This window comes from Nannobrachium achirus (assembly GCF_963921795.1).
Source record: "Nannobrachium achirus genome assembly, chromosome: 23".
NCBI lineage: Eukaryota > Metazoa > Chordata > Actinopteri > Myctophiformes > Myctophidae > Nannobrachium > Nannobrachium achirus.
Window position 1 is genome coordinate 35,362,564 of NC_137830.1, and position 18,352 is coordinate 35,380,915.

An 18,352-nucleotide genomic window follows, 5' to 3' on the forward strand; every position below is an offset into this window, starting at 1 on the left:
GAATGCTAACCTGGTGAAATGCTAACCTGCCGACGCTGGTGAGTAGCTAACCTGCCGACGCTGTTGAAAACGAGCGCTATATACCGTCTCCATCCATCTTCTCCAGTGGGATCCATAATCAGGCGACTCTGTCAACTAAGGGGTCCTTGGCCTGAAAACGTTGAAGACCCATGGTATATAGGCCTACACATTCATGCAACAAAGGCAAACACAAACATGCATCACTTGGTGCTTACCAACGCAGTCCTTCTTGTTCCAGTGGAGTTTCTGTCCAGGAGGACACACACACTCGTAGCCGCCCTGCGTGTTGATGCAGCCGCACTCACAGCTCCCGTTGTTGATGCTGCACTCATCAATGTCTGACACACAACCAGAGACAACGCACCATTAACCTGTGTGTGTGGGTGTGTGTGCGTGCGAGCGAGCGTGTTCACGCATGTGTGTGTGTATAAACTTCGGTGAGGTTATGACAGACACACACACACACACACACACACACACACACACACACACACACACACACACACACATGCATTGCACACGCGTGCATGCGCACACACACACACAGTGGGGATTAGCTAGTGTATTCAGAAGAATTGAAGTGTGTGAGAGCTTTCAGCAGCAGCAGCCGCCTGCACTTGCACGCACACTCATGAGTGTGCGTGCGCGCGCACACACACACACACACACACACACACACACACACACACACACACACACACACACACACACACACACACACACACACACACACACACACACACACACACACACACACACACACACTTGTAATCCCCTGTGTGCAATGTGCATGGTATATATAGGCACACAAGCACACCTGTGTCCTCTCTCGCAAGCACACACGTCACTCCCATCATGTGGGTTGTGCGCGTTGCGGGGGTCATGATGTGTGAGGCGCTCACCTCCACAGTGTGTGAGGCCGTACAGAGTGTATCCCTTGTGGCAGACGCACTCGAAGCTGCCAGCGTAGTTGATGCAGGTGTGGTCGCAGGTCTTCTCAAAGGAGCACTCGTCGATGTCTGTGACGGACAGGGGTGACAGAGGTAAGGTTAGCCACCCGCGCCTGGACCCCGTACTCCAGGGGTTCCCAAACTATTTTGTCTCAGGGCACCCCATGAATATTTTTTAATCCGAGGCACCCCTACATTATAATTGTCACTCCCAGCACCTTATATTTATAGCATATCGTCGTTGTCGGGTGGAAACCCTGTATGTCCAAAACCGTTCGTTTTGTATTTATCATCTATAAAATGTACTAAACTAGTGAAAACAGCAGATCTACAAGCACATTGCGTGCTTGTAGATCGGCTGTTTTCACTAGTTTTGTGCGACAGAGGTTTCTGACTGACAGTAATGATATTTTAGTGATTATGTTGCGAGGAAAACGTTGAGATAATATTCCATTTTGGTTAGAACTGACTGAAAATAACTGTGTACTTCAAGTTTAAAATGATACCAAATATTTTTGTGTCAAATAAATTCCAAATATTATCAAATGATCTCGCAGCACCCCTGGCCTGCCGTAGCGGCACCCCAGGGTGCCCCGTCACCCACTTTGAAAACCCCTGCCATACAACCCCCCTTTGAAGTTCAAAGGGAGCAACTAAGAGCTTTGGCTGAGCTCCCCCCTCCACTGTTTCTGTTGATTTTCAAAAGTTAGACCCACCCCTCCTCCGTCTTGCATTGATTTCATTGGCTGGTACGTCAAGATACCATATCAAGTTAAGCGTCATGACAACACCAGACCAAGAGAACCAGTCCGCTCAGAGAGTGGGCAGGTCTATGGGCTGGAGCCAGGCAACAAAACTATAGCACCACCTCTTTAAGTAAAAGTATCAATACTGCAATGAAGAAATACTCTGTAAGGGTGCACACACACCAAAATATGGTCACCAGCGGATAAACTCTTTGTGCGTGGCTGACTAAAAACGCACAGAGTGCATTCTATCCCAAAGCCAGTGCCGTGCCTGTCAGTCACTTCCAGAACCCTCCCCATTCCGCCTTCGACTCACCCGATTGGACAGGGGGGCGGGGGGGGCGGGGGGGGGGGGGGGGGGGGACAAGAATCTGTGTGGAGAATTTATCTGCTCCAGCATAAACGCAAGGTACGCAAGGTTGGTGCGGTGCGAAAATATCCTCTCCTGACATGAAAACGCCCCCTTCCCATTGAAATGCATTGGCGGAACACGGATTCCACTCTCATGGGTACTTTGGTGTGGCTGCAGCCTTACAAGTAAAAGGCTGTAATTCAAAATTTACAAAAGAATTGGCATGAAAAAGTACCGGTACCAAAAGTAATAGTGCTCGTTATGCATTTCAGAAGTTTTCAAATGTATAAAAATCGTTCGAAAATAGCAGATCTACAGTCAATGAGCATTGTGAGCTTATAGTTTGTCTATTTTCAAATGGCTGAAATGTATTTAGGGTTTTCTTTTGTAATAATAATAATAATAAAAATCTACAAAGTAACGCAACGCAACTACGCAACGCAACTACATATAAATCAAGCCTCATCAACACAGCATTTCCCCTGTTTTCCTCTTATAACAAAGGAAAAGACATTGCATGAAAGACAACAGAGAAAGAACAACTGTCAAATACTCACAACCACATACACATAGAAAAAATGATACATGAATAAACAAGAGAAAATGAAATACCATAACACGAATAAATAAAAATGAATCTGCGCAAACAAACCCCAAGTGTAACCGCATCTCCCCTTCAAGGGAGTTGACAATACCATGTTTTGGAGAAGGAAAAAAAATGTTTTTGGTTGGCCCATCATAATAAATGAGAATTCACAGCTTGACCTCTGAACCTTGTGGGAGGGGAGGGGACATTTCAAGGTTTATATATGTAACCGCTAGATCGAGAAACGGTTAGATCGAGAACCGGAGCGATCGTCGTGCGGAGCGAGGCGGAACAAGAGGTCGCTTTGATCCACAACAACGAGAACGACAACGTAGCGTCGGCAGGAATGATAGCGCCTCACCCCACGGAGGTTAGGGTTAGGGTTAGGGTTAGGGTTAGGCATAGTTTTACTGAGGTTAAGGTTAGGGTTAGGGTTAGAGTTAGGCATAGTAAGCTAATGGCTAAACACAGCTGAGCTAGGCTAAATAAACAACAAAAGAGGTGTCGCAAACGAGTGACGTCAGCTACTACACAAGTGAATGGCTGTTGTCGCCATCTCATGGTGACTATGCAGAATTACACAGGTGCGCTGATAAGAGACTATCAAAGTGAATTTCAACTTAAAAAAATAACATTGATAGTGGAAATAGCCGATCTACAAGCTTGTAGATCTGCTATTTCCACTATTTCTGAAAATGTTTGAAAATGTATGAAAATTCACGATTATGACGATTATGACAAAATAATTGTGATTATGTCAAATAATTGCGATTAGACGATTATGTAATAATTGTGACAGCCCTTCCTAAGATCTTTTTGCTTAAAGTTAAGTGGACAGAAGGTAGAGCCGTGAACCTGCCCATTCCACAGATGTCAACCAGAACACAGTTCACTTTCGTCACAGTCAAAATCAGCCACTTGAAAGCAGGTCAGAGCTTTGGCCTGCTCCAACCTATGAATGTCTGGAGGAGAGAGAACTGTTCAGTTGCTGTTCTTCACAGCTTAGGCCAATTATATTCAACATTTGTCAAAATTAAAAGAATAGATATTTTAAAATGTGACATTTTGGAAAAATGTTGTACCCTGAAAAACTTTTGTAACCTGAAAAACCTTGTAGCTTGTCTGTCTGACTGTTTGTCTGTCTTCTGTACAGGAAGTGATGTCAGTGTGATGTCAGTGAGTCACAGTGATGTGGTACAGAATGATTCATATATGGGCATAAAAAGGATGTCACTTGACATCACTTCCTGTCCTGACAGTCAGACAAGCTACAAGATTTCACAGGGTATAAAAGTCCATATATGGTCATTCACAGAAAAAGAAAAAACCTTTTATGTCCATACATGGAGATTTCTGATGTCATGAATTCCAGGTCGAACTACTGTATAATGACTTGTCAATAAGGATGGCAGGTTGAAAGTGGTAAAAGGAAAACTTTGTTTTTTTACAACAAGGGTTCATATTTTAGTGTAATTTAGAGAAAAGAAAAGATGAGTGTTAAAATGTCTTCATTTATTGCTTTCTATTGTTTTAGCGATTTTAGTATTTTAACTGTGTAGTCTGCGTATACGGCCCGCCGGCGCTGCATTTGCCCATGAAAGATTGCGGTGCATCTTGGGAATGGGATTATTGTGTCTAAAAATACATATTTAGCCACTTGCATGCATGTCCCCAACGTGGAGGCATGCATGCAAATCAAAATCGTTAAAATCACTAAAATGATTGAAAGAAGTAGATGAAAACATTTTAACACCCAATCTTTTCTTTTATGTAATGACAATCTAAAATATGAACCCTTGTTGTACAAAACTAAAGTTGTCCTTTAAAGACTCTCCCGCGGACATGCACAGGCCAGCTCAATGAGGCTGTGTGATTCATCAGAATAGGGCCAAAGATAAACAAACACATGGACTTCAGTACTAAATTAGGACAAGAGCTCATTCTCAATGAACTCATCCGGAAACACTTGACTTCCACCGGCTCCAAGTTGTTTAGACTCACCGTTACATCATTGCAATGCACGCAGATTAATGTGCATGTGTGTGCGCACACATATACGGGCGTGCACGCGTGCACACGTGCGTGTGCTGTGCGCGCATGTGTGAGTTAATGTGATGACCTGCAGAGTATGTGTTTATGCGCAAGTGCCCACATTATGTGTTTATGTATACTCATCTGGGACCAAATATTATTAGACTATCAGGAATTCAGGCCAGCATTTCAAGCTCACCTGGTTTATTTCAGTACGAGGCTGCCCTTTTCCATGGAGGCTAGCAGAGGGCTAAAAATATAACGTGTTATAATGGAGTTTGTCATGCTGAGGAAGTTGTTAAGGCCTGGATGTTGGCTGGGTAAATACTCCAGGCAGCTGTCCACGGGAGGACACAGGGCTTGTATGGCCGATTAAAAGCTAGCCAACGACCACAGTTTATTTACATCAGTGGTTCTTAACCTGTGGGTCCAGGGCCCACTGGTGGCCCGCTACGGCATTGCAAAAGGGCCCCCAAATAATTGGCAAAACAGATTTGAATGATAATAGGCCATTATATCGTCGTTGTCGGGTGGAAACCTTGTATGTCCAAAACCATTCGTTTTTATCATTTAAAAAAATGAACTAAACCAGTGAAAACAGCAGATCTAAAAGCACACAACGCCTCGCGGTGCGAGGTGTTGTGTGCTTGTAGATCTGCTGTTTTCACTACTTTTGTGCGACAGCCTTGTCTGATGAAGCAGAGCTTTACTTTGCAAAAAAACGTACACATTTGAAACTTGGAGATACGAGGTTTCTGCCCGACAGTGACGATATTAAAAAAGATAATGTTAATGTACACTTTTCTTTAAAAGATTTTTCTTTGTGATATCCACGTGCTCTGAAAATCCACGCAGCCCACCCATCCATCTGATGCCGATGACCCAGATGAGTGGCCCCGCGAACGCCTTCAAGCGGGCCCCGCTCCAGAAACGGTTGGGAACCACTAGGCTTACATAAACAGTGATGAGAACACAGAAACCAGCCTACAGCTGTACGGGCGGCAAAAAAGCAATAACGCCATAAACAAAAGGCTTTTTTTCCCCGTTTGGATGACACGCATGTGGTTTTCTGCACGCCGAGACACACCTTCTGTCTGCGAGACGCGGAGAGGTGTTTTGACATTGACGGCAGAGCTCTCTATTATTTTATTTCATATCTTCTTTCATTAATTTTCTTTCTGTCATTCTTTTGTTTTCTTTAATTCTTTTTTTTTCTCCTCCTCCCTCTAACCCTCTCTATGCTACAGTGTGTGTGTGTGTGTGTGTGTGTGTGTGTGTGTGTGTGTGTGTGTGTGTGTGTGTGTGTGTGTGTGTGCGTGTGTCTCTCTCTCTCTCTCTCTCTCTCTCTCTCTTCCCCTCAGCCCAGCCCAGCAGATGTTCCACCGCTGGCATGGAGCGCATTACCAGGAGCTATTTTTCTCTGGAGAGAGAGAGAATAGAAAAAGATATATTAAAAGCTAAAAATAAAGAAGCGACTGAGGACGCCAGTGAAAGACTTTGGCACGCCGGCTGGCACGAGAGAGGCTGTGACCGAGCGGGCGACACGAGAAGGCGGTGCGGCATTAACCGAGTTGCGGTCGAACACGCTCAACACTGTCATGATGAAGGATGCGAGCGCAACCACAACAAAAAGCACTGTTTACACAACTCTGTGGAGCAACAATCGCTCAATCTTTACACGCACATTAATACATTACTAAACACATGGGGAAGGAACCCATTCACACACATCGTCGCTGTCGGGTGGAAGCCTTGTATCTCCAAGTTTCAAATGTGTACGTTCTTTCACAAAGTAAAGCCTTGCTTCATCGTACAAGGCCGTCGCACAAAAGTAGTGAAAACAGACGATTTACAAGCACACAACGCTGTGTGCTTGTAGATCGGCTGTTTTCACTATTTTAACCCCATTTTTAAAACGATAAATGCAAAACGGGCGGTTTTGGACATTCAAGGTTTTCACCCGACAACGACGATATGCAAATGCAATGCACTAGCATGCACACGCACGCACACGCACGCACGCACGCACGCACGCACGCACACGCACACACGCACACACACACACACACACACACACACACACACACACACACACACACACACACACACACACACACACACACACACACACACACACACGGACGCACACAGACGCACACACATGAGAAACGCTGCTGTTTTTGGTACAGGGACAGGAGCGCCCGGGGGCTTTGTTGTTAATAAAAATCATTTTGTGTTTGTGTGCTCTCCTCGCTTGCTGTGACTTGTAACCAGGAATCCTGCCTCGGTTCGTCCAAACATAACCACAGATTGTATCGGAGCAAAGCCGCCGGCATCTTAACCCATTTAGAACGGGTACAGATATTGTGTATTATTATTTTATGCTTTAACTATTGAAAAATAGCAGATATACAAGCTCACAGCGCGGATGTGAGCTTGTATATCTGCTATTTTTGAAAAATCGTGAAAATTAGATTTTTGACCAGATTCTAAAAGTGTCTTTTGAATCCTTCTAAAGTTTTTTGAAAAACCGATGTTTCTATGTCAGCAGTCTGGCCAGCCATCGTCAAAGAAAAGGTCCTTTTCACTTAACTGGAGCTCAGTTAGTCTGTTCTTGAGAGACTACTATGTCAGTGGTTCTCAAACCTTTTCATGTGAAGGACCCCCAAACTGATATTTATTTGGCCACGGACCCCCATTTCCAAATATCTAGTTCCAGGGACCCCCCAGAAGCAAAATTTGAGTTACAAACGTTCGCTTTAAAAATAATATATTCAAAGATTTGCACACATTTTCAATTTTTTTTCAAAAATAGCAGATCTACAACCTCGCGGCAGATCTAGCAGATCTAGCAGATCTACACAGCGCGGCACCAAGTGCCGCGCTGTGAGCTTGTATATCTGCTATTTTTCAATAACTAAAGCATTCAATAATTCTAGGCCTAAATGGGTTTTAATGGAGATGTACACTGCACACCCCGCGGAGGAAGTCGGCTCCATTGTAACAACAAGCACGGCGGCACATACCGATCCCACCGAGCGCTCTGCGGCTGGGCTCTGGGCCGGCTTCACCACCGATCCTCTGCCCTCGCTCGCTGTGGGTCGTGTGTACTTATTAATACTTATTTAACTCTGAGAGGGTACAAGTGATACATCTGTACATCCTCAGAGATACAAATGCATAAATAAAGGCAGACACTTATTAATACCACGATTTCAGCTTCACCCAGCTCATGGCTGCTCAGTTGGTCAGGGTGTTATTATGGGGTTTTGTGTCTCATCTTTCTCAGGGACACTTCGACACCTTTACTGGTGAACTGGCGACCTATTGATTACAAATAACAATTAATAATTTTTTTTTACCAGATTTTCCTGATACAGCAGGAAAAGGTTTCACAACCTTATAATCCGGGGCCATTTTGTTCTCGCTTCATGACCACGATGTGAATACGGTTAGTCTCACGTTGCCAGCCGATGTGAGATTTCCACCTACCGATGTGCATCGGATGACATAATACTGAGAAAAAACAGCTCAGAGATTAAAAAAAACAACAACAAAAAAAAAAACAACAACTGCACTGCAGAACCAATGCAAAGAATTCATACTGGGACGCTATCAAGACTGGTTTCCAAAGCAGTAGGCGGAGGTTTGTTTACAGGGGTTTTCTCTGCTGTTCTAGATTTCCCCAGTATCTGAAGGCATAGATCAGGGTTTCTCAAAGTGGGTGCCGTGATGACACAAGTGGGGTGCCTCTTTTACAATATTTGGAATTCATCAATATCACTTTAACCACTTATTCAACGTAAAACGAACCTGATTTGCACTGTACTTGGTGCGATCTTTTTCAGCCTACAGTAAACCAAGTCTCTTCGTAAAAAATAGCAGATCTTCAAGCTCCAGACCGGCTATTTTTGGTGAACGTTCCCACCCGGAATAGGGATGCTGGGGTTTAAGTGGTTAACGCCAAGTATATAAGTTATTTTCGATCTGTCCTAATGGAAACAGATATTCTTGCAAGTTGTACCCGTGACATACTGTATCTTAGGGGGAAAGATTTTCATATTTCACATAAATGTAAGGTACTGTAAAGTAACAATGTAATTCAAGGGTGCCATGGATGAAAAGGATTCCTACATGGGTGACCTGAGAAAAATATTTGAGAACCACTGGCGTACTGTAGATGTCCGGGCATCATGGCTAATAGGCCAGATTGACAGCAGTCTGTCACTGACCTTGGCACGTGCGTTCGTCGGTGAGCAGCTTGTGGCCCTTCTGGCAGCTGCACTCAAAGGAGCCCACGGTGTTTCTACAGAAGTGATCACAGCCTCCGTTGTTCTCCAGACACTCATCAATGTCTGCAACAGAAAAAGAAGAGGATTTTATAAACATGTTCCCAAACAGTGTTATCTCCTTTCTTTCTTTTTCCCCCCTGTTTACTTATATGAGACGATTTTAAAGGACAGTTTTTTTACAACAAGGGTTCAAATTTTAGATTTAGTCAGGGAAAATTAGCAGAATACCTGTCAAATCTGGGAATAAATTCCTTACCAAACAATTTCTTCACCAATGTGTTTGTAAAGGTGTCTAGTAACATATCTAACAAAGATTGAAATTCAACATCCCTAGCAAAATGTTTGACAGCTAGGGTAATTCTGGGTCTCATTCACTTACTATACACTGTACTATAAGGGAAAAAATCACTCCCAAAAATATGCTTTAAGTGGGATGTGAGGGGTCTAACTAGGTGTTTTTAATTATTCTGAATCCATTGCAAGCATTTGTTTTGCACGAAAAACATTCCTTAGGACAAAAATGGACCCCATACACCTTGTGAAAAGTGATGACTCTTCACTAAACCATCTTTTTTTGCGTCTGATTTTGGCCCAATGAATGTTTTTCGTGCAAAACAAATGCTAAAAAATACGGACTAATACATTAAACAAGGCTTCCAGACAAGTCGCATACATCTTGCAGAACTTCTCCGGAAGCTATATTTCGCATTTGTGCATGTGTAGAGCCGCAGTTTTGCCGACCATGCCCCCGACCTGTCTGGCAAGTCGGTAATACGCTTCTGCCGTCGCCCCAACGTCACAATGGGAAAGTCTCTGCAGAATGCGTCTTAATGTAAGGCTAGGAGGAACCAGGAACCTGCTGATCTGAGCCGCTGAGCCCCGCCCCCACATAAATGTACGTTTATTATCAATGGGGATTCCCTGTGATTTACTGTGTTTGGCAAGTACAGTAAAACGCTTTTACTACCTGATAATAAACTGATGCATATGTTGTTGTTTTATCTAGTTTCTTTCTGTCTCTCACACACACACACAAATACATGCACTAACGCATCCATGCACGTGCGTACGCGTGCGCGCGCAAACACACGCACACACACACACACACACACACACACACACACACACACACACACACACACACACGCACACGCACACGCACACGCACGCGCACGCACACACACACACACACACACACACACACAACATTAACACCATTCTCAGGCACACAATTTGAAGCCTGTTGCGATGGAATACATCTAAGTTTAGCAGGCGACGGGGGCCAATAAAGAAAACAAACAAACAAACAAACAACTTCACAGATGCAGTGTGGAAATCTGTTCTTCGCCTTTTCGGTGAGAAAGTCTTTGCTGACGTGAGGGTTCTGGAGATAGGAAAGGGGGAGGGTGGGTGTTTTTTGAGGTGAGGTTGCATGATCTGGGAGTGCTTTTTTTGTGTGTGTTTTTTTTCTCTTCTTCTTCTTAATGCTCTTTATTTGTGCGCTTGAGGAAGCAGGAGTTGGCAGCGCTGAAAGACAGTTGTCAAGTTTCCACCAGGCCTCACCACAATGCCAGGCTGCCAGTGGTTTAGTGGAGTCTCTGTCACGCACACAGTGCTTGCTGGCACCACGGAGGTGGCAGTTTAGCACAAAACAAACACACCCTATATGTACTTGTACTCTTACGCGCTACACTGGTTCAACCATCCAATCACACGCATTAATTGACTGTTGACTGCAATAATCAATAGTGTGTGTGTGTGTGTGTGTGTGTGTGTGTGTGTGTGTGTGTGTGTGTGTGTGTGTGTGTGTGTGTGTGTGTGTGTGTGTGTGTGTGTGTGTGCGCGCGCGCGCGCGCGCGAGCGATGTGAACACTGCGTAAGGGAGACAGACAAGGCCCAAGTGAACACACACAGCACAGATCAGTCTCTGCTCGGGGCTTGTTCAGCCGTCTAATCCCATGACAAGCTAGTTACCTGGAACTAATGAGGCCTAGAATGGCTTTAACTTTAGCCATAGACCGAGAGAGAGAGAGAGAGAGAGAGAGAGAGAGAGAGAGAGAGAGAGAGAGAGAGAGAGAATAATGAGCAGAACCAGAGACAGAGCTGAATACCCTCCATCACTGGGATTGTGAGAGTCCCATATGATTTATTTCCACTTTTCCCCTATGCGTAGCGTACATTAAACCCACCCAAAAATGTCCACTAAATCCTAATGGTTTTCTGAAAAAACGTATGTTCCTTTATCTGTCGTGCTCAAAGTTTTTAAGGTCAAGAATTATAACCCCTAGAATTATATATATTTGACCACAAAAGAATACCGGTAAGACTCCCTAATCGGGAGATAATCGACCGTCAGGTCGCATACACAAACTTTAGAGGGCAATCGTAGCCAATCAGGAGGGAATATGGGATATGGGACAGATCCATGTTGATGACATGACTTTAGAGATACTGTGTACCGCTTTGTGTGATTTTTGGGCAAGATCTGTATGAGCATGCAGTGTCCAAAAATGTGTTTTGCAAAGATCGGCCGCATGGTGGCGCTAAAAGAGGGCCATGTGAGAAATCAGGGCTGGCAGCCAAGGAGTGTGTTTGCAAAGTTTGGCGTGGACAGGGGCAACGGTGCCGGAGATAAGAGTAGGACCAAAAGTGTGATGTGACGTGACAGACAGACGGACAGGCATTGTGAGCTTGTAGATCGTCTATTTTTGGCAAAGAGGTTGCATGTAGAGGGGAAAAAGAGCAGACTAAGTACAGAGTGAAAGATCAAGTTTATTAAGTATTGACGGTTCAAGTGGTTAAATATCTGAAAACACGCATTGACATGAATCCAAAATACACTGATGATTGTGCTGTCAAACGATACTATGAGGAATCTATGATATGAGGAATCTATGAAAAGGTTGTGGGAGTCCCTGCTTCATCTCTCTCTCAACTAAGGGGTCCTTGGCCTGAAAACGTTGAAGACCCCTGATTTATGTCAACCCTGTTGGTTAAGTGTCATTTAGCAATCATGTCATTTAATCATGCATGCCAACTTTGTTGGCTTATTTTCAGAATCTGCAACGTCCAGCCCTTTGGGATTCTTTGCCTCCTTCTGGCGCTATTTTATTTTTGTAAAAATAAAATATGTTGTGTTCATGTTTTGTACTGTTTTAATAATTGTGCTAAATAATAATCAGATCAAACCAAGAGCATGAGGAAAAAGGGGAAATGAGTGAGATACAAGGAAGAGGTAAAAGTGGAGTGGAGAATGTTTGAGGAGGAGAAAGGGGAGCAAAGGAAAGAGGAGGAGATACGAGGAGAAAGGCAGAAGGGCAGGGACGTGCAGGGAATATTAGAGAGATAGGGGCTGAAATTTCTAAAAGGGCCTTTTGGTGAACATATCGAAAATAGCAGACCTCCAAGCTCACAACTCGTCTATTTTCGGTACTTGATACCACACTGAACTAAGAATAATCGAGTGAATACTGGAGATGTGGTGTAACGGCATGGATGTCTACACGGAGAGGGCAATTCTTTCAACATAAGATGCAGCATTCAAGTTCAGGAGAGTTTGGACAAGGCAATTCTCCTGAATGCTGCCTTCAGGTATGGCATGGAAAGAGGGGCATTTGCATTTCTTTCACCATAGTAAAAACTTCATTCATGGTCTGGAGAGGGCACTTTTTACAGACGTATAAAAGGGCAGGGGCTCAAGCCCCCTTTCATGTCTATGTGTGCACGTGCCTGCAGAAGGGGAGAGAGGAGAGAGAGGGAGGAGGGAAGAGTACAATAGTATGGCAGATTACACTGGCTAAGCCCTTTTTGATTGGTGTACTAAGTGATGAAAACGGCTGGGGATTAACTCTGAGACTGAGCCCTGGGAGTCAAGGAAGACACAAGAGGAGAGGAGCAGTAGGCAAGGGACGACATGAAAATGTTCATATCACGATTATTGTGACAAAAGAAATCGCGATTTACGATATTATCGCGATAATCAAAATCCATTACCCCGGGGTGGAACATTTGCCAAAAAAGATCTGTGAGCTTGTAGATCGGCTATTTTTTGGCAAAGACATTTTAGTACCTTTTACCAATTATAGAGGGTTTAAGTGGTATCGGATATGCAGCTTGGCAAATAAAAGGTGTCTTGCACGTGTGCGAAGGCGCATGTGCAAGACACCAGTCATGTTTCCATACTTTAGCTTTTGCTGAACTGTGCAAAAAGGCAGATTAATTAACAACTTAAATCCTACATACTTCACTATGTACTTGGCCCTTTCCTTTATTTCCCTCTACACCAATTCTCTTTGACCGATAATATGCAATCTACAGCAGCATGCTCAAAGCGCATGGCAACGAGATGCTTCGTGAGCTTGTAGATCTGCTGCCCATGAATAGGCCTGGGCTACCAGGGTTCATTGTGTTGTGCCTATGGGACAAAGCAGTGTGCATGGTATACTGGTGCCACAAAAGAAAATTGGCCATTAAGATTTACAAAAATATTTAAAGCAATTATTTTAAGTCTAGAATCAAGACATCCAGGATCCTGGTACATCATGACCATAAAACCTTTGATTCTGTGAGGAACAAAATATATAATATTTAATTATATGATATACTGTACTATACCCAGGGACGTACTGTATATATATATGATTCAGCCCGGGAAAAATAGTTGGAGAGGCCCTCATTGCACGCTAGAGAGAGAGATCTCTCTCTATAGCGCTGCTGCTACTCAAAGATTTGTGACAAAGTGACAAGCTAGTGGGCCAAATACATGAGTTATATTTCGTCGTTGTCGGGTGGAGACCTTGTATGTCCAAAACCGTTTGTTTTTATTTATCATTTTAAAAATGATTTAAACTAGTGAAAACAGTGCGAGGCGTTGTGTGCTTGTAGATCTGCTGTTTTCACTACTTTTGTGTGACGGCCTTGTATGATGAAGCAGGGCTTTACTTTTTCTGCCCGACAACGACAAAATATAACTCATGTAATTGGCCGCCCAGCCCACAAAATGGAACAAAGGCCGACATTTTATTTTAATTTTTTTCCTAATGGCCGGCCTGGACCGGCCGGGAATGAACGGGCCGTTCGGGAGTTGTCTCGCTTTTCCCAATGGCCAGCACGTCCCTGAATATACCCTTTGTTTAGAGATTTTCTTTTATTTAGATTTTAGATTTCTTTTTTTTTCCCTTTTCCACGGAATCAAAGGTTTTATGGTTAAGATTCACCAGGATCCTGGATGGCTTGATTCTAGACTTTAAATAATTTATATAAATATTTTTTGTAAATCTCCATTGAATTTTTTTACTGCTATGCCCTATAGTGTGATGTGAGTCCATAGAACAGGGGTTTTCAAAGTGGGTGACGGGGCACCCTGGGGTGCCGTGACGGCAGTCCAGGGGTGCCGCAAGATAATTTGATAATATCTGGAATTTATTTGGACACTTGAAAAAATATTTTGTATCATTTTAAACTTGAAGTACAAAGTTATTTTCAGACAGTTCTAACCAAAATGGCTATTATCTCAACATTTTCCTCGCAACATAATCACTAAAATATCGTCACTGTCGGGCAGAAACCTCGTATATCCATGTTTCAAATGTGTACGTCTTTTGATAAAGCAAAGCCCTGCTTCATCATACAAGACTGTCGCACGAGGCGTTGTGTGCTTGTAGATCTGCTGTTTTCACTAGTTTAGTTTATAGATGATAAATCCAAAACGAACGGTTTTGGACATATAGGGCCCTATTATGATCCAGGTCTTATGCCTTATGCCTTAACTTCTTTGCCTTTTTTTACTATTTTCTTTTTGTTTTTTAAATATTTCAAATAGCTGATCTGCAAGTTCACAACGTGCAGATGTAGATCAGCATTTGAAGTATTTAAAAATGTTTTTCAAAATAGTGAAAAAAAGGTAAAGAAGTTAAGGCATAAGGCATAAGACCTGGATCATAATAGGGCCCATAGGGTTTCCACCCGACAACGACGATATGCTATAAATATAAGGTGCTGGGAGTGAAAATTATAATGTAGGGGTGCCTCGGATTTAAACAATATTTATGGGGTGCCCTGAGACAAAAAGGTTTGGGAACCCCTGCCATAGATAACCTTCTCAGACAGAAAGGACTCCAGTCAGAGCTGAGTGGGATCATTTCCCATCAGGTCAGAACTGGCTTTGTTGGCTTCATCCTCTCTTGTTCTCTCGCGTGTCCTCAGGGAACCCCCCCCCCAAACGGACCTTTCATCAAGGAATTCACAAAAACTGGCGGCGTGCGCAAAATGAAGATACATTTGGCACCATGATCGATTTATGTTTAATTCTCAACTTGTTCTATCTGTCTCTCCCTTTTTTCCACACCCCCCAAAACACACACGTACATGCGCGCAAGGTGTTGCGTGCTGAAAATAGCCGATCTGCGACGCGTTGTGAGCTTGTAGATCGGCTATTTTCAGCACGCAATCAAGTGTAAAGTCATTACTATTCCATCAAGGACTCCCAATACATTTTAGTTGACTAAATCAACTGTAGATTTAGTCGCCATAAAATATTATGATATTTAGTCGACTAAAATTAGACTAAAACTAATACTTTTCAGGTGACTAAATTATGACTAAAACTAAATGACATTTTATTCAAAAGACTAAGACTAAAACTAAATCAAAGTTTGCTGTCAAAAAACAACGCTGTTACCCAGTTCAATTTATTTGATTGTTATCTCTGAGATAGCGGAGAGGGGGGAGGGGAAGAGTACAATACAGACATACGGACAAAATACACATGCGTGCGCGCAAACACAAACAAACAAACACCGAGCTATCGCTGTTTGTCCCCCGACAAACCCCACTCGAAACGTCCACGTTTTTGGAAAACAACATTACATACCACCCTGAGCCTGCCCAGCCCAAGTGTTTCCCAACACAGACAGAGAGACAGAGAGACAGAGAGATCCGTAATTATTCTGGTCTGCCGCAAACACTGGCACAGCCGTCACACATCTACCCACGCTTAATGGCCACTCTGGGGGCTGGCTGTGCCTAATAATGGGGTATATAATTACCTTTAATGGACCTTAAAAAAGCTTTGAGCTTAAATAAATACATTAAGCCCCCGCACATCTTGAAATGATAAACTGCGCGCGTGAGTTTGCAAATGAGGGAGGGAGAGGGGGAGAGAGAGAGAGAGAGAGAGAGAGAGAGAGAGAGAGAGAGAGAGAGAGAGAGAAAGAGAAAGAGAGCAGGCAGACACTTCAAAAAGCAAATACAGGCCTAGGTGTGAAAAGGGTGTATTTGATAAAGGATGATAATTATCAGTGACGAATGACATGTTTGAGACGCGAACGGCAGAACCGAATGAGTGGCATGAGAAATGAAATGATGGATTGGCGCTCTCTCTGTATCCACCATGAAGGAGGCATCTGTGTTGCCATAGGCCTGCTGCCTGTTAGCGCTCCTTAATGAAGGCACTGCTGCTAATTAAGGCTCTCCTACACATGGACAGTAATGACGAGCTGACACAGAGGAGCTGGAACTACGGTACACGCAACGTTTTGCCTTATCCCTCACATCCAGGGACGTGCAGAGAATGTTAGAGAGGCAGGGGCTGAAATTACTAAAAGGGCCTTTTGGTGGAGGTCGGCTATTTCCGGTAGGCCCTCTTGATACCACACTAAACTAAGCATAATCGAGTGAATACTGAGCGTTTGGACAAGGAATTTCTCCTGAATTTGTGTTTCTTTCACCATAGTGCATTCTGCATTCAGGGTCTGGAGAGGACACTTTTTACAGAGGGATAAAAGGGCAGGGGCTCGAGACCCCTTTGATGTCTATGTGTGCACGTGCCTGCCTCCCTCTGCCTGTGCCCATTGCACACAGACTTTAGGCGCACACGCACATGCACCAAATATTTCTATATCTCCTTCTAATAATAACCAGTAAGACTCCCTAAATCAGGAGATAAGCGACCGACCGCCAGGTCGCATACACAAACTTTAGAAGGCAATGGTAGCCAATCAGGAGGGAATATGGGAAATGGGACAGATCCATGTTGATGACATGACTTTAGATATACGTTGTACCGCTTTGCGTGATTTCAGGGCCAAATCTGTAGGAGCAGTGTCCAAAAATGTGTTTTGCAAGAATCGGCCTCATTGTGGTGCTAGAAGAGGGTCATGTGAGAAATGAGGAGTGGAGGTTGTGGTGCGCGCGCGCTCGCGCGCACACACACACACACACACACACACACACACACACACACACACACACACACACACACACACACACACACACACACACACACACACACACACACACACACACACACACACAGAGAGAGAGAGCGGTCTCCCAGGATCAATCTTTGACATTCATGCTAGACCAGGGGTCTCAAACTGGTGGCCCGGGGGCCATTTGCGCCCCGCAAGACGATATTTTGTGGCCCCCACCTTAATATGAAAGTTTAATGTTAGTGCGGCCCGCAAATTTTATATGAATGGCACTTTTGCAGTGAGAGCACACAACACTAATGATACAGAATAGTTAACAGTACAGACACATTTACTACCAAATAAGGGATGTACCTGAGGAAAGTTATACACAACTTGTTTACACCAGGGTCCTTGTTCATCTTATTTTGTGATAAAAAATAAAAAAGACATTTGAGAAGATTGGATTTTTTAAAATTTCTTTGATGGGGAGATAGATACAGTAGTTGTTAGACTGGTATGAAACTACAGTATAATAATGAAACAAATTAGTGCACATGCACTAATTTGTTTTATTAGTGCATGTGCACGCTTCTCTGTGCGGCCCAGCCTCAGCCAGACTGCCTCCAGCGGCCCCAAGGTAAATGGAGTTTGAGACCCCTGTGCTAGACAATCAATCAATCAATATCTTGTGATGGATAGTTCCATGCTCTCTCTGAACATCACACACCATCATTAGACTCACTGCTTGTCCGTCTAACTGTCCGTCTGGATGACCGTCTCCATGCCTGACCTCTACAAGCTCACAATGCAAAAATACATATATTCAAAGATTTTAACACATTTTCACAACTTTTCAAAAATAGCAGATCTACAAGCTCGCTGTGAGCTTGTAGATCTGCTATTTTTCAATAGCTAAAGTATAAAATAATTTAGGCCCCCCTCCACCTTGGGCCCTAGTAACTCAGTCGCACTCTCCCTGCCCCCCCCCCCCCGACACCCTGGCCATGCTCCTGGTCCAAAGGAAACAACCGCTGGAGCTCGCAGGCTGATTATCTGCGAGCCCCGCAGGCTGTGTTAAGAAGAAGCCCAGTGTTTAGAAGAAAGTAACCCAACACTCCAGCCAGATTTGATGCTGCGGCCGCAGGAGGTTCAGCTCCAGATTACCGGCTGACTGAACCGGCT

The 18,352-nt window shown here is 43.9% G+C and overlaps 2 protein-coding genes across 3 annotated transcripts in view; both read right to left on the reverse strand.

The window, feature by feature from the left end:
• Positions 1-768, reverse strand: part of mpped1 (metallophosphoesterase domain containing 1) — a gene marked incomplete at both ends in the record, with an annotated part of 149,285 nt that extends 148,517 nt beyond the window's left edge. Inside the window, one exon of the mRNA XM_080754596.1 lies at positions 747-768. The remainder of the gene's footprint in view (positions 1-746) is intronic.
• The window catches only part of scube1 (signal peptide, CUB domain, EGF-like 1), a gene marked incomplete at its 3' end in the record, with an annotated part of 208,444 nt that overhangs the window by 23,300 nt on the left and 166,792 nt on the right, over positions 1-18,352 (reverse strand). For both annotated transcript variants that reach the window (XM_080754594.1, XM_080754593.1), the window contains 3 exons: positions 8,919-9,041; positions 924-1,040; positions 237-359 (listed from right to left, as the gene is read on the reverse strand). In XM_080754594.1, coding sequence (XP_080610720.1) covers positions 237-359; positions 924-1,040; positions 8,919-9,041 — 363 coding nt within the window. The remainder of the gene's footprint in view (positions 1-236; positions 360-923; positions 1,041-8,918; positions 9,042-18,352) is intronic.